The 27480-nt window shown below is 39.8% G+C and overlaps 1 protein-coding gene across 7 annotated transcripts in view; it reads left to right on the plus strand.

Annotated features, from left to right (window-relative positions):
• The window catches only part of LOC140649723 (uncharacterized), a 133874-nt gene that overhangs the window by 51140 nt on the left and 55254 nt on the right, over positions 1-27480 (plus strand). For all 7 annotated transcript variants that reach the window (XR_012041726.1, XR_012041733.1, XR_012041739.1 and 4 more), the window contains one exon: positions 13511-13560. Coding sequence is in view for 4 of the 7 variants with exons in the window: in XM_072857346.1 (XP_072713447.1) it covers positions 13511-13560 (50 nt within the window). In the remaining 3 variants the exon portion in view is untranslated. The remainder of the gene's footprint in view (positions 1-13510; positions 13561-27480) is intronic.

Consider the following 27480-nt stretch of genomic DNA (forward strand, 5'->3'; position numbering starts at 1 on the left):
AGTAAATGACATACTGGCAATTATTACATAAAACCAATGTACTTGGTTTTGCAGACGATTAAAACGGAATAAAATGGAGCAGAACTGGTACATATTTAGGATGTGGTTTCTATGTTGTTGTATACGCAGCCCCCAGCACAGGCCTGTGTGAATGAGTTTGCCCTAATCTCTTACTGCTGTCAAGAAGATTTTTGTTTTCTCCAAGTTCAAGGTCTGTAGTTCTAACGGGATAAGCCAGGAAGGGACTTTCCCTGCTTTTATCTCATGTGAAACAGTGTGGCTTATCTTACCCGCTCTGTTTGTTCAAAACTCTTTACTATATTCCATAGAGAGGGCTTGATTAATTTTTTTCAGCATAAAATGAAAATGGTGACCAGTTACTGTTGCCTAATTTGTGAATTTCGTGATTCTTAAGTTGGTTAGAAATTGCCGTATTCTGATACCTTGTTCAGAGTACAGATAGTCTGACACAGGAATCCGCAGGTTCAGGATGACTCAGAATTAAAAATGAGTCAGTTATGCCTTATTCGGTTTAATTTTATTTTTTAAAATACAGAATTACAAGCAAGTAAAACGGGTAGCTTATGGTGCCTTGTCCAGTACTGTGTAAATACACTTGCTATATAAGGTAGGGAAGAGTGACAGTTTCAGAGGGATATGATTTAATATCCCTGTAGCAAGAGCAGCAGAGTGAGTAAAACAGAGGAACAACCTGCACTCCTGAGCAGAGTATCACAGCAAGCAGAGTCTCTTTTTTGTGGAAGAGATTTTGAAGATTTAAGACCTGGCATGAAATAATAAATATTTAAGATTGAATACCTGAAAGACATGACTTTCTCGTTAGTTTCTGAAGAACAACTTGTGAGTTTTCAATAAATACTATTAGACATGCAGTTTACAGTGCAGTTTCTAGAGTAAGATTTTTCAGTATAGATCAAGGGTCAAATATAAGCCAGTGGTTGCTTTTCGTTTGATTTTCTTGTTTCTTGGCTTCAGAGTTCAGAATCTATATCCTTTATTTTCTTTTTTGTGTCAAGAAACAATCTTCCTTTCCTACAGTATTTATTCTAGTGTTACTCATTTGTCAGGACACATTTGTGATGTTGATCAGTTTGTTCTTTTTGTTCCCTTTTCCTCTCGGTATGCTCCATGCAAAGTGTTACTGATGGGCTCTGTGCACACTGGCACAACCAGCCATGGAGGTAGAGTATGTGCTTCTAAAAGTCTTATCTCTTACTGAATTACTGAACTGTGTGTACTGTCCACTTTCATTCCTCCAAGTACTATCTCAACTTTAGTCAAAAATTCAGATTCTGGAGTGACAGAAGGGATGGCAATAAAAAGTGTTTGGATGACAGGAGGGCTGGAAAGACAGAGCTGTGTCCTGAAAGCGGCAAGCATGTCTTTATTCACTTCTGTTAATTGCTTTTTTGGCTAAACTAATGTCCTCTTCTTACATAAATTCTCATCATATTTTAATGATATGCAATTTAAGTTACCATCTATTTCTCCCGTAAATTAAGGTCTTGTATTTTCTTTCTTTTCTGTCTTTAGCTTCCATGTTACTTTTTGAAGTAATGAGGTGGAAAAAAAAAGTAAATAGGGTATTTTCCATGCTTGTATTTTTGCAGATAAGTTTACTGAGGGGAAAACCATCTTTAAAATGCTTCTTTCAAGTCAAAAGAGCACAGTTCATCTTTAGGCAGCATACAGCAGTAAGCATTACATAGCTGTAACAATAAAATTAAACATTAAAATTAACTTCAATACTAGTTTTAGGATTTCATAGCTAGCTTTTAATAGATTTTTAGATTAATGACTGTATACCAAGCCTGTGATCTAGTCTGGCTTTGTATGTAAGAAGATGAGAACTTTTCCACAGAAGTGCATCTTAGAGTGCTGTTAGAAAGCTCTCTAGTCCTAACATACCAAGTAGCGGTAAATATTTAACAATCCTATTGCTAAAAAGTGACAAGTTATTTCAAATGTGAGCTTGTTTGGCTGCCAGCTGTAGTATCTTGCTGTGCCTTTCTCTCCAAGGATTGCAGGGTTGTTTGTTATTCGTCATATTTACAAAGTACCTATAAAAACAAGGTCATATACTCATCTTCTCCTTAAAGGAGACATTTGACCTAGCATCATGAAGTCTGTATCCCAGCCAGACCGACTGTTTTCTGAGGTCTTCCTTTGATTGCTTGCCAGTACTTCAGCATCTTTGCACTGTGGATATCAAAACTGGACAACAAGTTCTAGCTTAGAATTTAGCTTGATTTGTTTCATAAGCACTGAAAGATGATGTAATCAGCCAAGCCCTTAATATGGCTTTGCCCTGCACTGGCAGTCCATACCAGGGTGATTCAGTACAATTGCTTCAGAGCCCTTTTCTGGGTAGAAAGTGTCCAAGTCGCAGAGGAGTAGCCTGTGTTCCTTCTTCAAACATGGGTGACACTGATTTGTTAGGATTAAAATCAGTTGTCTTCACCAGGTTACTATGGAGTCTTACTGTTTCCTCTGCCAATACCTTGGTTATCTATGAACTTACTCTCAAGTATTTTTATTATTATCTAGATTGTTTATAAAATTACCAGGGCCCTGTCCCTTTTCTGTTGTTCCTTCATGTCACCCATGCCATAGTAGGAAAGCCTGCTATCCACTTGGTTTGCGTAAGAAAGTTACCAGCTCTGGAAAAGATGAGGGGACTTTGGTATCCCAGGTGATTATTCTTACGGACAGAATGAGTCATTTTCGTGTGGACTTCTAACATGTGGGTGAGTGAATCATCAGGTGTTGAACAGATTAATCTTTTCAATGGTACATGCACAACATAATGTTTTCGCACTGAGACAATTCGTACCTGTCTAAAGAAAATATTATGGAGGCTGAAATACAGTGACATCGTGTGCCTTTGAACATGTTACCTTGGGAGAAGATCCATGAAAGAGCCCAGTGTTGCTTTTCATATTTCTTGGTATGTGTGTGGGGTAGTGGCCTTTAAACTATTGTTAAGAGTAGAAGTTTGGGGGATGAGGGGAGGGAATATAAAAAGTTGACCAATAGTTGCATAAGAAATTGAGTATGAGTTTGACTTTCTTGTGTACTCGTGTTATAAAACAGTTGTAGGTAGGTTATGTCAGTCTGTTCTCCCATGTAACAAGTGATGGGACAAGAGGAAATGGCCTCACGTTGCGCCAGGGGAAGTTTAGATTGGACCTTAGGAAGAATGCCTTCACTGAAAGGGTTGTCAAGCACTGGAACAGGCTGCCCAGGGAAGTGGTGGAGTCACCATCCCTGGAGGTATTTAAAAGACATGTAGATGTGGTGCTTAGGGACATGGTGTAGTGGTGGACTTGGCAGTGCTAGGTTAGTGGTTGGACTGGATGGTCTTAAAGGTCTTTTTCCACCTAAATGATTCTGTGGTTCTGTGTAAATTTGCAGACCACATGATGACGATCTAACATGTGTCAAGAGCACATGAACCGATAAAACATGACTGCATGCATTTGCTTCTGTCGGATGAAGGGCTGTGCCCGATGCCCATTTAGGTAGTAAAAGCAGACTAAATTTCATAGATTGTCTCAATGGTTTTTTTCTTTTTTCAGTCCACAGCCAAGTTCCACCATCCAAAATTATGCTTAGTGTTGGGTTTGACTGAGATCTGAAATTATAGAGCAAAACCATCTTGCTGTTGCAACTGATTTGGGATAGGAAATGAAGTACAAAATTTAGGTATGGGTAGGTAGGGTTGAGGGCTTCAGTCAAAACTTGCCACAGGTTTACGTGAAAAAGTGGTGATCCTTTCCTAGAACTTCATTTAACATTTAATTTTGTAGTAGTACTGTGAGCTCAGGTAATTTCCTTTACTGGTTTCATCATAAAGCATTTCTCAATAGGTGTCTTTTAAAGGCTTTTGAAGAGTTAAAAATTATTATAGAGAGGTGTACATGGACAAAACAATTTTCTGAGCAGCGCAACTTTTTATCTTACTCAGGGCTACAGGCTGGAAATATATATCTATATTTCAGTCACCAAAGTAAATTTGAAGGGAGATGAATTCATTCATTGCAAATGAAAGTGCAGATGCTTTTAGAATCTGACCAGATATCGGTAAGTAAAAGCATCTTCTTCATCCTCACAGACTTCCGAATATGGATTTCATAGAGTGGAAGGGTTGAACACTAAAAGTGTAATAATAATAAAAAAAACCAACACTACCCCCACTCTTCACACCCACCCCTTCCCAGCTGTCTAGCTCAGAAAATTTCACACCATGGTTGCAAGGCCAGAATGATTATGAATTAGGGTTAGCACAAAATCTAGTTATTTGAAAATTTTATAGCATTTTCCTGTAATATAGAAGCTAGAATTTCTCAAAAAAACAAATCTGAAAAATACACGAGGGCAGGGATGTCGTGCTTTCAAAACCCAATTCATTGCAACAGAAAATGGGATTTCTTAACCTTGTCTTTCAAGCAAAGTGAATCATGCCTTGCCCCCTTGCACTTTGCCATTTCAATTGTCTTCTATTATGCACTCCTTCATGCTAAGATCTGCGTCCTTTTCTGATATTCCATAGGTTGCAGTACATTAAAACTGTTCCATATAATCAACATTTTTGACTACTGGATAATTTTTGACCTTTATTCTGAGAGTCCTTGGGCAAGGCCCCAGGTGGTCGTGACCAAATTCACAGGAGATGCAGAATATGGTAAGCTTTTGTAAAATCTTACACTGTGCAGGGGCTCTCTGAGGGAATATCTTTATTGTGGTGGAAGTAATGTGCCTAGTTTTCACTCTGATTTCAGCTTCGACAGAGATCACTCTAATTTAGTTACCCCAAGGCAATCACATACTGCTTTTTAGGATTGCAGAGTAGCCACTAATGGAAATTTCTTGAGAGTGGGCGTGTAGGCATGAAGGAAAGTGTGCATTAAAAAAAAAGATGAGCCTCTGGCTTATAACGTACTTCATATGTACTGTTTCCTTGATCTAGGTGGTACAGGTGAGAGCTGCACAGCAGTTCTCTAAATAACAGTCACTTCAGCCTTGAAGTCTGTATTTGGTAAGCTTTTGTTGGGCTCAGTAGTGGGCAGCTAGTTCTTACAAATGAGTTTTCATCTGTATACTCAGTGATTTACAACTCTGCGTATGGATCAGTGTCTTTGCGTTAAGGATGGCAGAAGATAGGTGGCTTTCAAATATCCTTACAGATGTGTAGTATTTGCTTACAGGTTTTACAGTAATCTGTGATAAAGATAACAGTCCAATTCCAGGTCCCTAGTGCTTTGGCTGGTGTCGGCCTTTACTTAGATTTGCAACTTTCTTTTCATATGGAACGTTTAATAATACATTTTTTTAAAGATTCTTGTTCTTTATGGCAATATTAAGAGGTATTGTATCAAAGACCAAATTCTTTAATTGCTGTGAAGGAGTATTTATAGAAATAAGCTATATATCAGTCGCAGCCTCCCTGCTTGCTGCCCTGTTTTAAAGGAGGTGTGAGAGCTGTGAATGCATCCTTCAGGATTTCAGTAAGGCATTGATACTTCACTTTTCTGTGCCAGAACACCTCAGTGTATATTAAGGTTTAGTAACATCCCCTAAAGACGAGTTCTATTTCCCCAAGAAATGCCAAATTGGAAATGAAGACCGGTGTACAGGCAGAAGAAATCATGATGATTGCCATCATAGATCTAACAATCTACCTTAATTTTCCCAGGGTAACTGTAGTGAGGTGGCTTAATGGCTTTTCTTCTTCCCACTCCTTTTGGTGCAACATGCGCATGCAGGATCATGGGACAGGAGAACCGCTGTGTTCTGTACAGCACTTCCACTCAGGGCTCTTTTATCCTGCTCTAATTATGCTCAGTGTGGCAGCTACTACTGTTAAGAACATACGGCACTCGTGGTATAAAAAAAATTACTAAAATTCAGCTTTTAATTTATTTGTCCTCTCATTTGGAGAGAACACTAATGTGATTTCATATAATAAAACCAACCATGTGAGAATCCACAGAGGTGATTTTCTAAATTTAAGATTTCCTTTGAATTTTTTATCACAAATAGATTGGATTACTATAGGCTGTGTCAGTGTGAGTCACTTGTAAGTGCCTGTTAATCCAATAAACCTGAGTGGTTTCTTACGGAAATACTATTTTTTGATTTCTATTTATATGATGGTCCTGGCCTTGTTGAATCCCCACTGACTTCACTGGAAATACCTCTTTGGAAAAAACTGGTATAATTTCATGTGGTAATGGACATTACAGCAAATCAGTAAAATAAAAAAAAAAAGGCTTAAGTAATTAGTAAATATTTTAAAAGTTATTTGTGTCAACTTTATGATGTATTTTGTAGCGTTACCGGCTGAGAATAAAAATAATTGTCCGAGGGTTTTGTTTTGGTGTGGGATGGGTTTTTTTGGTTGGTGTTTTTTTTTTTTTTTAGTTTGTATGGAAGGAGGAACAGCATTATTATGTTTTCACACTGTCCTACAAGTTTTAAAGGTTTTTTGCTTCTGTCATTGCCACTGCCCTATTTTGTGGTGGTGGTTGCATCACTCTGCCTTAATTTCCCACCCATAACATACTCAGCTCTACTGAAAACTAAAAATCATAGATAAAAAAAGTAGCTGTTTTATTCAGCCTTTTTTTGTTTTACTTGTGCAGCAACTGGTATTCAGTGGAAGCAGAAGGCAAAAACTTTGCGATGGTTTGGAATTTTTGCCTGAAATAAGAAGAAGAATTTGGAGAACAAATGTTTTTCCAGCCTGAGATACAGTGTACTTCTGTACCAGAGCAGAGGCAGGGTCTAATCAGTCTTAAAAGATGGGTGGTAAACCTGGTCCTGTTTCGAACTAGGAAGTGGAGAATATAAAGATTTATATTACACAAAGGGAGTTTCTAGTGCTGAGAGGAGAAAAAAATACATTTACTGGAAATAGTTTGACAAAATTCAGTGTTTGTAACACATGCAACATTGCTGCTACTGTAAGGCACCACAATTTTCATAATCTTAAATTTACATGCATGTACCAAATTTCCCAATATCTTCCTCCTCGCTGTCTCCACTGTTGAATTTCGTTGTGCGTGGTATGAGGGATAGGATGCTCTAAACCTCTGAATTTTTGATGCGTTAAACCAGACTTCTGTAGATGTTGACTGCCTACTTGGTGACACATACTTGCAATGATTATTGAGCCTGTGCAGTAAATGCTGCCTAGGGAATTGGATCCGTAGTGGAGGAGATGAGAAATTGTAATCCTTACTGTGTGATAGGTTCTGCTGGTAAATGTTCCATGGCATTTTGCGGAGGCAGTTCGAGACACTGTGAGGTTGAGTTTTTAGATCTGTTAGTGGTGGTAGTTTTTTGGTAGCAGCTCCAGATCCTAATGACTCGGGATTTCAGATAATTTTACCCACTAAGCATATGATCTGTCGAGCAGATACGCAAAGGAGTAAGAGGATACATGGAGACCTGAGAGTTAACGAAGCATCTAGAATAAAAGCACAAGAGAAAAGGAAAAACAAAGCAGAGAGCTGTGCCTCATGTTCATCTGTAAAATAAGTCATTTGAAAAGTAGATATAAGGACACACAACTCAAAATTAATATAAAAGCATATCAGGTAGGGTTAATATAAAATCTAATGTACAAAAAGATGGATAACTAGCATTAATAGGTAACATGAAAAGACCTTGCAAATACATTGGAAGTTAGAGGAGGTCAAGGGAGAAATGCAGGCCTCCTTACCAGAGCGATGATAATAAATAAGAGATACCACACTGAATAAACTGCTGAGCATAATTGTATTTAATCATGGGTCTTTTGAAGGAACCAAAACCCCCTTGGACTCACTGGGGGAATAATTTTGGTAATTAACAGCTCTCATCTGAAAATGGAGTGTATTGTGATTTTTCCCATCTGAAAGCAGTACGGACTCTGGCGTTTTACTTGAAAACAGTACGCATGGGCAGGCTAACTGAGAGGGTCAGAGGTAAAATTTACTCAAAACATTGATAGTTTAAAAAGTAAGAATTTACAAGTGTTTAAATAAGCATATTTGTGTTTTTTGCAGTGGGTTGAAACAATTTAGGTAAGGCCAAATTGCTGCATCTGAGACAAATGGGCTGTGTAGTAAAAAGATCAATGTACAGGCAAATATGGGATGAAAGGTCGTGGTCTGAAACAAACCTGCTGTTTCCTCGATAAATCTGATTTCTAAAACCAGCTTTTATTTCATATAAAAGTTAATTTTAAGGATTTTTTTTTTTCTAGTGGAAGCACAGAGAAAACTGTTTCAAAAAGAATGGTTCTAAACTAAGAAGGGAAGGGCACGGATGGCTCCAGGTATTGGGACATTGTAATTCATCTTGTTAAACTGGTGGCACAGTTTAACCGTGCCTGGCACAGTTTTAGCCTGTGCCGACCAGCACTCTTCCCGACAGTGCTTGGGCATGGTCCAGGGATTAGCATGGTGCAGGGACTGTTCCTGATGGACAGCTGGGATACAGCTACCCTGTTCTGGGGCTAGGAAAGCTTGCCTAACCGTACCAGCCGTGCTGCTGTGGCTAATCCATGGGCCAGAGGACAGTATCTAACCCGGTTTATGCATTAGGTAGCTGTTGCTGTAAAGTCAAGAGCTGCTGAGATTTCTGATCCCAGATGGGTTACTCCAGCTTGGTGTACAGGGCTTTCTTTTGGAAATGAGAGACAATCAAAGTTCTGCTCTTAAGACTGGGTTTTCTTATTTGTTTGTGGCCAGCAATGCAGTAACATATTGCCAAGAACTGGGTTTGAAAGTTCTGTTCCCTTCCAAACACATACACTAACCATAATGCCAGAAATCGGGATTTTTTTTGTTCGTTTGGGGTTTTTCTGTTTTTGTGTGTGTATGGTTTATGACTCTTTTTGCACTCCCACAGAGGTATTCAGCTGCAAGAAAGGACTCTCACCCTGAATACTTAGGCACCTGAATAAGGCAGGCTGGATTCACTGTGTAGGTTTGCTGGCTTATATTCATTCTTCAACAGAAGCAGGAGCAGTATTTGTCCTGTTTGTTGTCCTAGGAATCAATCTGTATGGAGTCCTTCCTGGAATTGAAAAAAGGAATTCAGTCATATTCAACAGTAAGAGGCATGCATGTTGATTGGCGTGGCTGTCAGTCACTTGGTGTTTCTGTCTCGCACACGTGGATAAGCTTTCCTATGGGCAGGCTGCCTGCAGGCAGGGATGGCGTTAACCTTTTCAGCTTCTAGTAAAATGAGGTGAGCAGGACGCTCAAGCAGACTTCTATGAGAGCGAAACAGACAGTATTTGGGGAGGCAATAAACATTTCATTGATGGAGTATTTGGAAACGTTAATTATATTGAGGGTAGAGGTAGATCCTCAATTTCATTTTTCTGGGTGAGTTCAGCGGAAGGAAGAAGCTCGTGGTAGGTCAGGGAATAGCCCGTGTGTCAAGAGAGGAAGCCACACAGCAAATGTTTGCATGTACAGGGCTCCAATATGTATGTGTTGAGGGCTGTTTACCAGCTACGAGCGAGGGCTGACCTGTTCAGACAGAGGAGGCTGTGCTTTTTTGTGTATATGGACTGTAGTCTGAGATTTCTCACTCTGCTCCCTTGGAAGAATGTGGTGCTGTCAGATCAGCAGTTACCTTTTAGCCGCACTATCTATTCCTAAAATGAAAGGTTCAGTTTGTAGGTCATTTTAACAACAACAACAATAACAAAATTATAATCCTTTCCAAAGACTTCATGCAAACCTGATGTTCCTGTAAGTGCTACATACTCAAATAGAACGACATATTTTCTTCTGAGACTAAGAGATCCAATTTCTTATGCCGTTTTATGGGAGAGATTTGTTACTGGCTGTTCATCAAACAGTGAGAACACTGCAGAGAAGGGGGGGGGGGTGTTAAAAAAAAAAAGTAGTAGCAGAAGATGTTGTAGTAGTTAAGTACTTCTTACCTTGTAGAAGAATTGTTTCCAGGACAACAAGGTTGATGATGGAGTTATAAAGTGAGTATGTGTTTCCTTTCCTCTTTCTTTATTTGTTATTAATCAGGAAAGTAAGAAGACCTCTCTTTGTACTTGAGTCATTTGCAGAGAGTTGTGTTACATCAGTTATTTTTAGTCTACACTAGGTTGTCCATGTGGCTCTCTTTAGCTATTTCGAAGAGAATCCAGTATGCAAGAAATCATATTTGTGTTGGTTTTTGTTAGGATCACATGGTATCTAAACAAATTACTATCTCTGGACTATTAACAGCTATGTTTGGTTTGTTTGTTTGTTTTAAAAGAAAACAATAGGTTTGTGCTTTAAATTTCAAGCTCATCTCACTGGTGGGATGTGAGTTTCTTGAACTGTTTGCACAGAATTTTTCCTCTGTTAGTATAATACATATTTTTTGTATATACTAATGATATACTGTCATGCAAATGAATTTGGAATAATTAAAGGAAATAATTTTCCCCTAGAGTATATTCAGCTGTAGGACTCCATTGTGAGATCTATTTTCAAGTGGAGTTTGGAATTTGGAATAAGAAGCCACTGAATTAAATGTAGTTGCCAATTTTAAAGGGGCATAGCTAGCATAAAATCACACCCATGTCCAAAATATGTTGATCTATTTAAAATCTGGAAGAGTATGATGAAATCTGTACTTGTGTGGTTTTCCTTTGTATATTTGATTGTACTCTGAGTTTAATTTTTTCTGGATTGTTTTTTCCTTCACAACAACATTTTGAGAACAGAAATGTCATTTTTTTTAAAACCACAAATATTAGCTGTGCATTTTAGAGGCAAGCATAACAAAAATAGTGGCCAGGTCATTAGTGAAAAACATGCTTCATAAAGCTCTATTGTTGTTTTGCTAAATTAAATAGCTTGATGTTTAACTGTGTCCCTTTTAAAGGAGTTAAATTATTTCATACCCCCTAATGATACATGTATTAATTTCATATTGATATTTTAGAACTTCAGTTGATGAAGATTCAGAAGACGTTTCTTCTCATGCATAGTTGTCTGATGAATTAATGAGATACTCTGTTTCCTTCTGAATGCATTGGTGTTTTTCTGATGCTAAAGGTTGGATACCATGTGCTAAGATCAATGTGTGGTCACTGTTGTGAGCCATTAGTAGTTCTATTCTTTGGATCTGTTTTTCCATCCAATTCTACAACATGTGTATGAAGACCATACTTTCTTTACTGATTTAGGAAAAAACAGTGTGACGTAGCATGAAAACTGATGTGCTCAGGTGACTATGATGATTGCTGCACCTCTTCCATATCTCATGGCTCTTTAACTTGTTGGGAAGTGAAGTGAAGCAGGATGGCAAATCCATGTTGGCATTTACTTTTTGCTTTGTTATCCCCTCCTGGCTGCAAACCATAGCCAGAGTCAGGATTCTTTGACTGGTGTCCTCCTCTTTCCATCTCTCTCTCTCTTTTTTTTTGCCCTTTTTTTTTCCCCCCCTTGCAAATTACCATTTTCAGCGGAACAAGAGCAGTGCTAACCTTGAGTGATGAGAGGTCTCTGTACTTCATTTTCCAGTACGTCCCCTGTTATTTAGTTATTCCATTATCTGGAGCATACCAGTTCTTTATGGAGGATTGAGTAGTTCTTCCAGGTCACTGCTTGGCATAGTAAGGGAATGAGGAATTTTTTTGCTGCTTCTGCTAAAGGTTTACTAATTATGTGGCTAAATAGAGAATGTAGCATTAGAGCATTCTTTTTAAGGACAATACTCTCATAACTCTACTTAGATTTTTTTTTTTGTTTGGTTGTTTTTTTTGGTTGCTTGCTTCTTTGTTTTAATCTTGCAAAATGCTTAGGGCCAGCAGATACAACATGAGACCAAGGGAAAGTCAGCACCTTTCTGAAGTAGGTGCTGGAGGCCAACAAGGAACAGTCATAGAGTCTAACAAGACACTACATAGCTATCTTAGAGCAATTAAATTCTTTATATTTCTTCACTTTCTGTATGGCTAAGAGGAATTTCTTTGGTAAATTTTGCAGTAGGATTTGAAGTTTATAGAACCACAGAATCATTTAGGTTAAGGAAGACCTTTAAGATCATCGAGTCCAACCGTTAACCTAGCACTGCCAAGTCCACCACTAAACCATGTCCCTAAGCACCTCATCCAAATGTCTTTTAAATGCTTCCAGGGATGGCGAGTCCACCACTTCCCTGGGCAGCCTGTTCCAATGCTTGACAACCCTTTCAGTGAAGTAAAATTTCCTAATATCCAGTCTAAACCTCCCCTGGTGCAACTTGAGGCCATTTCCTCTTGTCCTATCGTTTGTTACTTGGGAGAAGAGACCGACCCCCACCTCTTGACAACCTCCTTTCAGGCAGTTGTAGAGAGCGATAAGGTGTCCCCTCAGCCTCCTTTTCTCCAGACTAAACAACCCCAGGTCCCTCAGCCGCTCCTCATCAGCCTTGTGCTCCAGACCCTTCCCCAGCTTCGTTGCCCTTCTCTGGACACGCTCCAGCCCCTCAATGTCTCTCTTGGAGTGAGGGGCCCAACACTGAACAGTATTCCAGGTGCAGCCTCACCAGTGCCGAGTACAGGGGGACAATCACTTCCCTAGTCCTGCTGGCCACGCTATTTCTCATACAAGCCAGGATGCCATTGGCCTTCTTGGCCACCTGGGCACACTGCTGGCTCATATTCAGCCGGCTGTCAACCAACACCCCCAGGTCCTTTTCCACCAGGCAGCTTTCCAGCCACTCTTCCCTAAGGCTGTAGCGTTGCATGGGGTTGCTGTGACCCGAGTGCAGGACCCGGCACTGAGCCTTCTTGAACCTCATACAGCTGGCCTCGGCCTGATCTTGGCCCATTGATCCAGCCTGTCCAGATCCCTCTGCAGAGCCTTCCTGTCCTCCAGCAGATCAACACTCCTGCCCAAATTGGTTTCGTCTGCAAGCTTACTGAGGGTGCACTCAATCCCCTCATCCAGGTCATTGATAAAGACATTAAACAGAACTGGTCCCAGTACTGAGCCCTGGGAAACACCACTTGTGACCGGCCACCAACCAGATTTAGCTCCGTTCACCACCACTCTTTGGGCCCGGCCATCCAGCCAGTTTTTTACCCAGCAAAGTGTATGCCCGTCCAAGCTATGAGCACCAGTTTCTCCAGGAGAATGCTGTGGGAAACGCTGTCGAAGGCTTTACTAAAGTCTAGGTAGACAACATCCACAGCCTTTCCCTCATCCACTAAGTGGGTCACCTTGTCATAGAAGGAGAATTTATTTCTAGTTCTTCAGTGTTATGCTCAAATCACGAGGCAGTCTCCACAATTCATCTTGATAGAGCAGTTTCATGTAACAGAAATATTCTGGCAGTCAAATCAGAGAAACAGAAAGGAACGATGGAAATATTTTCCAGTGCTGACTAAAAGCAAACACTAAGCTTCAAGCATTAATTAAAAATATAATGAGAAACTTCAGTTCAAGCAAATACTTTTTTTAACAGAATTTGTCTTTTCTTTGTTGTATTGCAGAAGAAGAAATGGTGACTGAGTTGTACAAGCAAACCAGGACAATTCAAAATGTAAGTCAAAGAATGCTAATTTTCCTCTTTTATAAGACTATAGGACAATTGATCTATAAGATATCCGTTTAATTAAGCAGGCAATTATTTTTCCCTCATTTCTGTGACCGTGAGTGTAGGATAGAACAGCTTTACAAACTGCCTGAGTTACCTGGTTTCAAGGCATGTGGCTCAGGATGAGTTGCATTGGGTAGATTACTTCTCTCCCTTTCTCATCACTGTATCAAGGCATAAAGTAGTTCAAGACTGTGTAATGTAATTGCATTATTACTGTTGTTGTAGCGGTGATGGTCCAAGGTTGTGGAGAGGATTGGTTTGTAGGGAAAGGCTTTATCTCTACTTAGACTGTTTGTGATAACATTTGAAGAATCAGACCAACTTACAGAAATGCAAGAAGGGCTGGAAGGGGTTTTTGGGCTCCAGAGCTTGTTAGTATTCTCCATAATATCAGCTGGTGTAAGAAAAGTTTTAACCTTACCTTAAGGCTGCTGTATTTTTGGCTGAGTATTTTTGAATATATTAAAACCATTTACTTGAGAGTACTGTATGTGTTTCTGGTTTAGTGCAGGAGTTTTTTCCATTTTGGTCAAGAAAGCAGGATGTTTTTCAGTGGTATTTTAGATAGCAGGCCTTACAGCTCATCTTTCTGATTCACTTGTAGTAGACTGACAATTTTTAAAGATAGATGCTTTTAGCTGTCTTGAACAAAGCATGTACTATGTGTTAATAACATCTACATTGCAATTGTAATAACAAAACCTAAGGTTATTCTGAATTTAGTTTCACACCAGCTAACAAGTGGACTCATTAAAAGGTTGCATGATGGTTTCTATGTATTGTTGACTCAACTTTAAAATATCTACAAGTCTGCAAAATGTTTCTCAGCTTACTAAGGGATGAGTATGTTTTTAACGCATAGGTTTTGAAATTATTGATGACTCCAGTTTATCAGCCAGCCTTTGTGTGGTGCTTTATGTATAATTTTTCTATTACTTATATGAATGTCATTTTAATTTATACCTGTGTCTCTTTTTTGTCTGAAAAGTTTAAGTAATTCTACAGACTTGCTTTTTATAGACACTTTCTATTAAAAAAAAAAAAAAAAAGAAAAAGTGGTAGAACATTTGTCAGGCATATGCAATTCCTTCAGCATCATGTTTTCCACACTGATTTAATAGCTATTGAGTCTCCTCAAATATTCTTGTTTCCAAGACCTGTTTTATGGTAATAAATCTTCTTGGCTGTAAAATTCTTGAAATGATTCAGTAGGATGATTGTTTCCTTAGCACATTCCCTGAGAGATCATAGTTAGAAATGGAAAACTCCTTAACCAGGTCAACTTTTTCCCTGCAATACATGTAGTCAGTGCTGGAAGTGATAATTAATGAAACCGCCAACATTTGTTGTAGTGAACTGCTATTGTCCAGTGCTCCCTACTATCCTGATTTCTCTTTTGGTAATTTACAGTAAGTTTTCTATTAGAGTGTCACGCTAAAGTTCTTGAGAGATGCCTAGCCAGGTAAAGAATAAAAGCTGTGGCATGGTGTGATACAACTCTTCATTTGAAAAAAAAAAAAAAAAAAATCTGTCTCGAAATTCGTATTGAAAATGTTAATGAAATGACCAAAGACTTCCTTAATTTCCCTGTCCATTTGCACATGAGGCTAGGGGATGGTGTAGTGTGTGCAGTAAGCTTTTTGGCATAAATTATGGTACAATAAGAAAAGATTCATCCAGGATAGTTGTTGACGCCTTCCTTCTATACATTGAGTGCCATTCGTAGTTTTTGGGTTCTCATGATGTATGTAAACTGTAGCAACAGTGAGCTACCTCAGTATGTGGTCTGTTGTGTTGCCAGCTTGTACTCCTTTGGGTTTCTCATCAGAGTACCTTTCAGAAACTGCAGGACTGCATGCAGGACAAATCCAAAGTAAATGGTGCAGTCCTTGAGGTAGATTGTAATTTAATAAATTAACAGGCATGCAGGGATGATTAAGTTGTGATACCTGATCTGTCGATCTCTGGAGGGTGGCCACACATTATGTAATCCGTGTGGCTTTGTGACAACTGGAAAAGGCTGTTAAAATTGGGCATTACTGGGAGCAGGTAAGAAAGGAATTCTGCCAAGAGCCCGAAAGGAGTTTTGTGTATTAGGTTTCCAAGGCAATCCTTTAGGTAGTTCATTTGGAACATCATGTGTGCAAAGAAAAGGCGGATGTGTTTTTGCCAAAATTCTCTGCACAACTGGAGCTCCAGGTGAAAACACCAGGTTATACCGGGAGAGACGGAATCCCTTCATCTTAAAATTTGCCACTTTCTGAAATACTGTTGTTTTCTTTCTTTGTTTTCCTAGTTGGACATCAGATATTGGAATTGTCCTTTAGGTTGTTCTACGCTGAGGGAAGCAGTAAGTTCTGGAGTTAGTTCTCCATGGGCATTTCCTTAAAATACTCAGGCTTTGGGATCTGAGATCCTTGATCCTCTTTATTAGGAAAAGGAATAAGGCTTTGCAGTTCCCCTAGGATTTATAGCAGATTTGTGTGTTAAATCTGCTCTTACCTTTGTTTTGGAAAGGGGAACCTTGTATTCTTACTGGCCTCACCTGCCAGACAGATACTTCCATTTAAACTGTGCATTTTAATCAGGTGCTTTTACCGCAAGGCATAAACCTTACGGTTTTCAACGTTGTACTTCAAAATGATCCCAATTAGCTTTTGTTATATTCATGGATACTGCTAGTCATGATAGAGAATAATGTCTGCACTTAGAAGGTGGGCTCAAAGATTACTTCTACTCGGTAGGATCTTGACAGGAGTATGTTGTGTCATGTCAGCGTATTCATTCCAGTTAATGTCTTACAGCAGAAACGGTAATATTGGGGACCATTTTATATGTGTGTGTGTGCATGCACACAGACTTTTTAGGGTTGGTAGAAGTCTTTGCTGCAATAGTCCTGTTTGAATTGTTGGTTGGTTGTGTGAAGATGGAGGGTGGTCTAATAAATGGACCAGATGATAAGAAGGTTTTTATTGGCAGTTGAAGATCTGCGAACTCATGTATCTTCCACATAGTTGCTTTGTCAGTTGTGTTTGTCACTTGTACCTGTGAAGTGAGGGCACCATATCTACTTCAGATTTCAGACACAATAATATATATTAATACTTTGACTCTTCAGCAGTAAAAAGCCTAATATCTGACCTCATGAGACAGCTTGCTCTTTGCACATGTGTGAGCAGACAGGTGTCATGGGAGCATATTGCCATTCAGTCTGATAGCTTAGGGAGGTGAGTGGTGAGGAAGGTTTGAAGAGAAAAGTACAGCCAGCAATGGTAAAGAAAGTCATTTGCCTCTTCAGGTATCTGTTTTCTTCTGAGAAGGTCCACTAGCATGTATGGCATAAAAGGAGACAAACCACAAAGAGGTCAGTGTTATTGGATGTGTGTGAAGTAGCCATTAACACAGGCAGTGAGTATTCAAAAAGAAACTCTCCATTTGACAGTGCTGTCTTGTAGATGACTTAGAAACATAAAAACACAACTTATTTTTAAAAGAGCACTTTTAATTTTTGTCAGATATGAAAGTACCTGTAAGTTTAATGTGTGCTTTGCAAAGAGAGGAGTGTGCTACGACTAGTTATCAGATTTCCATTTTATGATTTGTATCTGTGGTATGATGGCTTCATATACAAAGTTCTGGCAGCACCATTAACACTAATAAATTTTTACGTGCGCTTTGTAGGAGCATTCTTCTTGTGCCACATGAATAGGAGCTGTGTGCTGTAGTGATCTGTGTTGCTCACTGCACTTCACTAGGCTAAGGGATGGGCTATCAACCAGTTCTGGATTCACTGTCTGCAGCCATATTCTGGGATACAGGAGGCCCCAGGGAGCAGGACTCTTGTATCCTCTTTTTCCCATAGTAATAGAGCTGCTAAAACAACTTTTCTGCAACTGTAAAAAAAACAGGTGATGTATCAGCCTGGAATATATGCATCTGTATTCGCAAGAGCTGGCTTATACATTCCCAAGCTAAGTGGTAAATGGCATGTGTTCCTGCCTTCCTCACCGGTGCGCGCTCAGTTAATTGGAGTCTGTCTGATACTCCAAAACTGCAGTTTTCTGAAGACTTCTAATGTTTGTAATTGGAAGACACCTAGCAGCAAAATCTTCTCCTCATTTTTTCTTCTTTTAGTTTCTTGCTCAAAAAGCAAGATAAAAGCACTTGCTTTCAGATCTTTTTAGATATCTAAGATCCAGAGTTTACCTAGAAATTCACCTTTCACCGATTTGCAAGCTGAAAATGTGAATTCAGAGATCAGTTAGGTATCCAGCTTGCAGTGGTGCTTACTCTGATGGCTTCCTCAATTCTTTCAGGCAAATACATCTGCACGCAGACACGCACAGAGTTATGGAGGAATGCAGGATCTTAAATACACTGTTTCTACCTGAATAAGCTGCAGCCATGTTTGTCTCTTGGTGCTGTAAAGAGTGAGCATCAGGCAGAGGGTGGGGTACTGGTCTTTTTAAACCTCTTTCTGTGGAAATGCTGGGTGATAAAACATTATCTTGATTATATAAATATTTGTGCGTTGATAATACTTTTTCTTAACATGAAACTCTGAGACTAACAAATCATTATTAGACTTTATTTAGATTTTATTTTCCTCTAACCGAGGCTAGTTTCTATAGCTCAGGGGTGGGAGCCTATATCCTAAAAGCTATATATGACTCACAACTGTTTCATACAGCCTCCTGTCACATCACTGTTTCACATTACTTATTCACATTAATACAGAACAGTACTGACATGTTTATTAATGCATGGACATGGCTTGCTAAATATGTTTGACAGCCTTGGCCCTTAGCTAGAAAAAAAAATGCTCTGATGTTGCTGTGAAGTGTTACACCACAACCCATTTTCACTTGCAAAGACACCGAGTGTTTGTGAGTAGCCTTAGTCATCGAGTCCCACCTGTGTATAAGCCAGCATGGGACGGACAGAGGTAAATCACCGTTCCTAACGTTTACTCTGAGGGATGGAGGCAGTACAACCTGTTTACTTCCAGCTCACAAATCACTGATTCAGCCTTCTTGAGCTTGCAGTTTTATATATTACATTTATATCACACAGTTTCATTTGCTTTGGGCTTTGAGTCTTGCATGAAGGTAGTGGGGGAAAAATGTAACTTCATATGAAAAGAAAAAAAAATAAAAAGGATTTTCTTTAAAATACCAAATCATTACAGATACGTAAAAGTGATGAAGATGCCTGAAATGCACTCCATTCTAGTCTTTCAGCACCTCTTCTGTGAGACTGAAGTCTGTTTCATCTTCTGCAGAAGAAATGCTTCTTCCCTTTTTACCCTTCATCCCGGCTGCTGTGTTGTCATGAGACATGCTCTTTCTTTGATAAACATCCTTCTTCGCTCATCAGCTTGGAGGACTAGACTAACTGCTCTGGCTGGAAAATGACAACCAGGTCTGTCAGCCTTCCAGGAGGAGAGCTGTTGTCCTTTTTAGTAGGGCGATTGCTACGTGGATGATCAATGTGGATGGCCCTCTGGGTTTCTGCCACTGATATTCCACTGTCTGCAGTGTCTTATAATCCTTCTGGATGGGGCAAGATCTGGGTGAGACTGAGCTTGTCTGAGGCAAATGGTTTTCTCCATATGGAACCAGCTTCCCAGTGACAGGACAAGGTAGAACAGAGGATGCAGAGAGGAAGTTCACATCTTGGCAGATATATCTGTCACAAATAATCAGGGAGATTTCCAATCTGTTTTATGAGTTTAGATGTATATGAGTACCTTCAGTGTAACCTAAGAGTTTAAATACCCGAGATGGCTTTGAAAATAAAGTACTTAATGTTGCCTTGCGTACAAACAACTATCCAATTTAAAGCTTGCTTTAAGAAATTCTGGAGATTGTTACTCGAACTTTGGTGATGGGAGAGATGAGCTTTAGGGAGAGCACTTCATGGTGTAAAGGTACCGTGACAGCTATACAGCAGAGCAGGGACCAGAGCCCAAGGACATTTTCAGAAGCTCTCTGGCCAACAAAAGCACCACAAGCCATATCATACACTTTTCAGTGTGATAGGCTCTGCCCAATCTATCTAGTGTCATTGGAAAGCCAGATATATTAGTCTGAGCAAAGCACAGTGCAGATGGCATATGTACTACTTCTAATATCCAATCTAGCTCATTTACAGCTAGCTGCTGTCTCTGGATGCTACTGTATTAAGCTATGTAAGTTCAAGAGGCCTGCCACCCACTGCTCTACTTGTAAGTGCAAAGCTGTCTGCATATAAGCTACAGAATGCATGTGTAAGAAAAGTAAATTTGTTATTAAAGAGATGCTCTTAAAAACTGTCTTCATCCTTAGAGTTCACTCCAAAAGTGTGACATTATGTGGTGGATTTGTCAGCATTTTGGATATTTGTTTCCTCTCTGCCTGCAGTGAAGTGTATATACAGCTGAACAGATAATACATAAAATACACTATACGTCATATTAATTCAGGAAATCAGAACATCTTATATATATACATTTAGTAGCATCTTAGCACTTTTAATTTTCCTACAGTTTCCAAGCAGTGTTTTCGTTCCTCATAAGATAAAGAGTGCTAGTTCAAACCTGTGTTCAGTATGTCCATACGAAAAAGAATTTGCCTTTAGATTAAAATTTAGGACTTTTTTTTTTTTCCTCTTTTCTTGGTTCTGAAATACTAAATCTCTTTTTATATTGTATGTGTATAGAGGAGGATATAATGGGTGAGACAATATCACATCAGAAAAAAAATCTATGGAGATGGAGCTCAGAATTAACACTTAAAACTATGTGGAAAACCTTGTTGTAGTGCAAAGTAAGATTTAAGTTTTTAAAGTAAAAGGGTATTAGGACACAGACGTGGAGTCTGGAGATGTGTATTCTGTTTGTACTTCTCATCTCTTGTGTAAGCTTGGACAAGTTGCTTTGCATTTTCCTGCTTCATTTCTCCTGTCAGAGAGGTGTATGTTTTACTTGCTATCTGTAAAGCACTTTAAAACCTTGAATTAATATTATTATAGACTTCCATAAGCTTACTTAAAATCCTTTTCCTCCTCACTCATGCCTCTCCAAAGACAAGAATAAATAGGATAGTTTTTTTTCCAAGTGGTATTGATTGACTGATATTCTGTGGCTGATAAGGTGGGATTTAACTAATCCTTTCTGTTGTCCAAACATCCACTGAACAGCTTCAAATCGAGAGTACTGTTGGGTACATTGCATCTCTAATTCTGTTAGGGGCATGGTCTGGCAGTAGGTATGTCCTTGTTCATTTTACTTAGCAGGCTGGGGTTTCAAAACCTCCTGGCATAACAGACCTTCGTTATTAATGCTTTACATTAATATTAATGCTTTACATTAATATTGGCTAATCTTATGCATCCATCAACTAGAGCTCGGAGCATCATGGATGGGTGGCTTCCCTATAGCCTGATGATGGTGGAAACACAGTTTGTATCACCAGAAAACACGCTGTCAGGCTATTAAGGTATTCCGCGTCATCATCGGGTCCTGTGGCACAGCACAATAGCAGCACAATAGCAGCATTCCTGAACACCTAATCGCCTTCTGGCCCTCAGACGTGAAGGGCTGATGTATCCACACCAAACTGTTGTTACCCAGCAGGAATGGACGGTTTGCCCGGGTGTGGTGCGGCACAGCAAGTTTGAATCTCTGTGCAGAGAGAAGTTCTTGCACTGAGATGCTGCTACTGTTACGAATGCAAGGACTGAATTCAAGCAGGCATGAAACTATGTGGATGCAGTGGTTAACTGGGAAAATGCATCGATCTTGCACAGCCAAGTGTTGCAAAAATAGTTTAGTTCAATGGAGTTAAATCGCCATGCTTAGAGGAAACAAATATTCAATGAAACATCCTTGCTTAGAAGCAGCCTGACACACTGATGTGCAGCTTTGCATTCTCCGTTAATGTTACCAGTGTCCTGGCAAGAATCCCACATACAGAGCTGAGGAAGTAGATAGTATAAAAGCAGAACTCTTTGGGCTTTTTGTTCTGCCTTGATCCGTCAGCCTTGCTGCATCTGTACTGTGACAGAGCATCTGTATTCCACGTCTAGAAACACAGAGAGAGTGTACTCCTGAAGGATGGCTACTGAGCATTGCTGTGTTTCGGTTCAGGGGTGTTAAAAGCCCTGCAGTATGTATACAAGCTAGCTGTAATTTATTTTAATTAAATACAAGAGCTGCGTACATACTGCAGAAGGGATAAGACAGGGATTCCCCACCTCTAATTTGTTGTCTTGCTGTTTGGATTTCTTTGCTATTGTCTTCCCTCTCACAGATTTGTGTAGAGATGTCTCATCGTCTCCCTCCTGTGCTGTTAGCAATGGCATCTGTCTTTTGAAATACAAAAAATTCTCTTAAACTTTTTCTGTTGTTGAGAAGCCATTCTTGCTCTATGATAGCGGAGGCATCCCTGTCCTTCCTGACACACACACCTATACAGGATTTATTTTAATTAGAGAACTACAGGAAGCAGAATCCCCATCCTGTGGGAGCCTTTTCATATCTGGCTTTTATTTTTTGAATTAGGGAGCTTGGAGTACCCACCCTAGGGCTGGCAGGCAGCCTGGCAGGAAGCTGGACAGACTGGTCTGCTGGCCAATCTTGTTGCCTTTTATAGAGCATTTTGATGAAATCAGCACATTTTCGTGCAATCAGTGTTTTGCAGTGTAAAAATTGTTACGTTTGGGAGTCTTCTGAGCGGCTCTAGTTTTAGACTGCAACTTGTGACTTCTGGGAAATTGTTGACTAGTTTTAGTAATGGCTATAGATGATTTTGTGAGAAGAGCGGTGGTGTTTTTATGGAAGAAAATCCTCTCGGAAGGATGTTCTTCAGCCAGTGTGAAGGATTGCCTGATGCGTGTCATTGTTCAGGTAGGTGAGTTAGTTGGCAGGGACCTTATGTTCCCCATCCACAAGTCTCGCATAACAGCAACTGTTTCTGATCAAATTGCTGCCAAATGTTTTCTGTTTTCTTAGAGATTTCCCCCCAGGTAAGCACTGGGGGAAATCCAAACCATGTAGGACCTGGATCTCCCACCTCTTTTGGTAGGGCAAAGTGCTGAGGTAATAGCAGTCAGTGGCAAAGTACAACCTGGGAGAAGTGACAGGAGCCTGGAAGGTCTGGAAGACAGTGTGTAATTGCACTTCATATACACCTACACTGTTCCTGGTGCTCAGTCGGGACATAACTGTGCTGCTGTTTCACAGGTGTCTTGCAAGTAGAGCGCGTGTTTTTGAAGCAGACTGCATTGTCTCATTAAATCATGCTAGTGCTAAACTGGGCTTGACTCTTCAGGCAGTCCAGTTCGACCTCCTGCTCAAAGTAAGACTGACTTGGAAGTTAGGTCAAGCTGCTAAGGGCCTTTACTCATTGAAAATCTCCAAGAACAGAGATTGATAACCTTTCTGTTCCCGTCTTCCAGTGTTTTCATAGTTAAGATTTCTTTTTTCCTTAGGTTTAATCAGAATCTGCCTTATTGCAGCTCCTGGCTGTTGCTGCTTGCTGTTTGTCCGTGTGCTCGTGAGAGGAGTCTGGCTGTATTTTTTCAGTAGCCCCTGTAGGTAACCAGAGGGCTGATGAAGGGGTTTGGCTAATAACTGCTGTTCTGTGTGAGTTTGCAAGCTGGATCCAGGAATCTTCTTTGGATCACTCTTCTCTCTTAGGCCATGGAAGTGCTAGAAGGAAGCTGAACTTGCATTCTCAAGATACAGTACTGCTATTGAACTATGTTGACATTTTCTGGACTTCTTCAGCATCTGATGTAAAACCCCTCAAATCCACTGGCACAACGGAACCAGGTGTCTAGCACTTTAGACAGATCAGACTTGTTTTGAACATATTTTTTTCTTAGTCCTTTTCAGTAAATGAATCTGCCTCCTTGGAAGATTCTTTGCATTATGAAGCATTTTGAGGTTGTGAGTTTACAATGAATCACTAATTAGCAGTTCAGTGAAAATAATTTCAGGTAAAATTATACTTTGTTTACTTAAGTAGTTGCTGCTTTCAGAGGAAACATGAATGCAGCTTTGCTTCTCAGAAGCAGCTCATGTTATAGTGGCCTTTGAGTACATCCTTAGAACGGATCTGGTGTTTACACAGACATTACAAATCATCTGTATCATTTTGAATGAGTCAGTCTTAAATGGAATTCCATCCACTAGGGAAGTATATATTTGAAAATGCAGAAGTTTTTATATGGTTTTTGTTGGCTGTTGGAGCTCCAGTATTTGCACAGATGCTGTGTGAAAGCTGCGTGTGTAAATCCCATCAGAGGGCAACCTAGACTATAACCAAGACCACCAGTAAAAGGAATAAAGAGGGGAATTTTCCCTTCATGTAATTAATTTGAACAGGTTTGGTGGTTCTTGTGTACACATAGTGCAAATTCACAGAAGCCCATCCAGATAAGTAAGTAGTTCCTCAGAAATCAAAGGAGGCATAATCTTACAAAACTTGCGTGATAGAGAAGTTTGGCCGTTGTATCCAGAAGCTAAACTGGCTAAGCAAACATCTGATGTTGACTTCTTTGACTGCTTGTCTTCAGACTTTGTGTGTGTACCTTTTTCTGGTAGAATGAAACATACCTTTCCTTATAACGTATCTAGCTTCTTCCTCAAAAAAGCATGTATGCCATGTGCTCCTGTCTTAGCAAAAGGTAACTATTTTAACTCACTTTGTGCTTACTGTTTTCTCCCTGTTTTCTGCTCCAGTGCTGAAGATGCATAGGGAACTAGGGGTCTGGTAACATGGCTGTTGCTTAAATAAAACTACAGTGAGATTCAAGAGTTTACAGCCTACAGGCAACTCTGCAAACTGTTTTTTCCATACCTAAGAAGCATGAGTCAGATTTTGCAAAGTGAGTCAAATCTATCCTCAGATTCATTTGAAGACACTGTAATGGATCTATAATTTGAAACACTATTATGCATAGAAATGGCTTATTAAACTAATTTGGTTTGCAGTATTCCCTCTGAGTGGGAAGGGGGACAGGGCGGACAGAAGTGATGGGGAAGCGTGGACGAACAGCAGTTCAGGTGTACCTCAGTCCCCAGAAACAGCAGGTAGTCCTCCTGCAGCGTGCAAGGTATAGAAAGATTATCTTCAATTCACTGCTCTTGTGGGGGTTTGCCAGGGCCTGAGAGATGGTTAACGTAAGTATGCTTATCTCTGGTGATGCTGCTAAACTGTGGTCTTCAGCCTGACAGCACCACTTAAATGAGGAAGAGGATTGTCTCTGAGCTTTTCAAAACACTGTGACAGAGGCCTACTCAGCTCATCCTTTCAGATGCATGTTGGGGATCTAGACGTAATCCCTGTCCCACAAGAAGGGCAGTGTCCTCCTAATACCCCTGGAAATAAATCCCTTTACTTTGCATTCCTTCCCTTTAGCTTCACCTGGCCAGTGTTCCTACGCATAAAGCTGTCCACCAAGGTCAAATGTGCTGGAGCTGCAACCCTTTACCAGGATGTGACTCTTGCATGTTTTGCTGGCTGTGTCATGCAGAAACACTCCCTTTCCTCTGGAGGAATTACATGACAATTAAACTTCGAGGCACAGTCACCTTCCAAGTCTCAGTTTCTTCTCCTCTGTTCCCATGTTTAACCCTCCCTCTGAGAAATCTCTCTTTTGATTGTGAATTTTGACCAGGAAACAAATTTGATGGCTCCATTCTCAAGCGTCAGGCTTTGACTGGCTGCAGTCAACATCCTAATATTGTGCTCAGAACAGTGACTAATACCTCCTGTCTGGCGTATGTCTTGAATGAACTAGTAGACAGGCATGCATCTATTTTTTCCTATCCCTCTGTGTAATCAACCTAGAAAGAATTTTTTACATTTGCTTTTCTTCCGCAATTTTTGGTGGGGACCCTGAGGAAATGAATGATGGAATTCAAATGCAGCAGTTCAAAGAACATCTTTGCCATTACTTATTTGTGGTACAAAGACGGGTTGGCAGCATCAGATATATGGTTCCCTGACTGATATGCACCATCCCTTTGTAGGTCTCTGGCTGCTTTTAATTCTTCCCATAACTCAAAACAACTCTGAGTTGTCTTGACTCTGAATGAAGAATGTCGTGGTTTTTAGAAATGTATTGGTTTTAGATCATTCAGATCTTTATTATCTTTTCTAAAAGGTTTTGATTTATAAGATGATGATTGTAGAAGACTGGGATTCAGGAGTCCAGCAGCAATCATGTCACTTCTTTTTTTTTTTTTCCCCTAGTTTAATTTCTGCCAAAGTTTTGTGAAACATACAGTGTTTGAAAGGTGCTGAACAAAAACAAAAAACCCCACCCAAACAAAACACCAAACATTTTTAATAAGCCACAAGTATTAGTGTATTTGTGCAGAATGAGATGCTTGGTTACCTTGTGTGTCAACACTGTTGTTTATCACATGTTCTACCAGGATCCTCAGGGATGACCTGAAGCACAGCTCAGTGCATCTCCAGCCAGTGTTCCTGGCTGCTGCTGGTAACACACGACATTGCACAGAGATCGGTCGTGCTCCTTATCTGCGGCCATGTTGTTCAGGGACACAGCATCTTTGCATACAACTTCTGTTCTTCAGAAGTGCTTCTCTGATTTTACTCCTTAAGGTTTTACTCTGTACTCTTTTTACTCCTTCTTTGTCTAGTTCCTCACTTGAATTCCATCTATGTGAGTATGTGACTCCATTACCCTTCTCCATCTCCAGTCTGCCAGTAACTTCTGAGACTGAGAGCAACAGGTTTGAGATTTTTTCATGCTAAGATCTCTTTTTGGGAAACTCTGCATTCCAGCTGGAGAAAGTAGCTTTTGCCTAAGGGAATTCAGAAGTCTGCTTCACTGTCACGCTGACCTGCAAAGCTGTTTCTCTCTCTGATGTTCATGTAAATTTTTATTCCCAAGGAATTTAACAGGATTCACCATCGGCAGTTGCCTCTTTTTGACAGCTGCTCAAGAACATAGTTTAAAGTTAGCCTGCAATTTTTTGGCACCTGTAGCTGAGTAAGATAAACCCAATCCTGATAGCAGCTAACTCACCAGTAATCTAGTTGCTTGTATGGATGCAAAGTCTCCCAGGTGTTTTGTATACATGAATGCTATATCCTTATTCACTGCATACATATGGTTAAGGATGCTTGAGTTACTCCAATGAAGACAGGTTTATAAATCAGGACTCACTTTTGTTCAGGATTTCTCAAACAGAACCACTTCCTGGACAGTATGATAAACAGTTGCTTTTTTTTTTTAATTTTAAGATTATTTTTATCTTGTTTTGAATCTTTCTTGGGGTTGTTGCCACACGTGCTGGAGACAGATCTGACAGTTTTGAAGTAGAGGAAAATACCTGAGGATCTGGTATTTAAAGACTATCAAAAAACACTTTATGGACCACCAGTAGTATTTTCAACTACATACATTATTGCTCAACTATTTACATGAAGCGTGCCCCATGTTCTCTTCAGACTGCACCAGACAACACAGAGAATTCTGCGATAATTGGCTTTTTAACATGTTACTACTTGTTTATTAGGTGCCAGTGTAATAATTGGATCTGTGTGTCATTTTTAAACATACCAATAAAGTTACATTCTGTTGAAACACTTGATAGTATCACAAGAACCCATGTATAAAATTCACCCAGTTGATTCATAGTTTGCTGCTACAGTGTGTGAAATACAGATGAGGTTTCTGAAAATGAATTGCTATTATGGTTCTACTGTCTGCACACATAATGTGTGCATTTTACCAAGTGTTTGTCAAAAGGGAGTAGAGTCCTTCAGTATTTAAAAGAGGGCATCATATTAAAAGTGAGCTTGTACCACAAAGTCATTCTCCTCTTTTCCATTTTTAGGTCAG

The sequence above is a fragment of the Ciconia boyciana genome, chromosome 1 (assembly GCF_034638445.1).
Source record: "Ciconia boyciana chromosome 1, ASM3463844v1, whole genome shotgun sequence".
Classification (NCBI taxonomy): Eukaryota; Metazoa; Chordata; class Aves; order Ciconiiformes; family Ciconiidae; genus Ciconia; species Ciconia boyciana.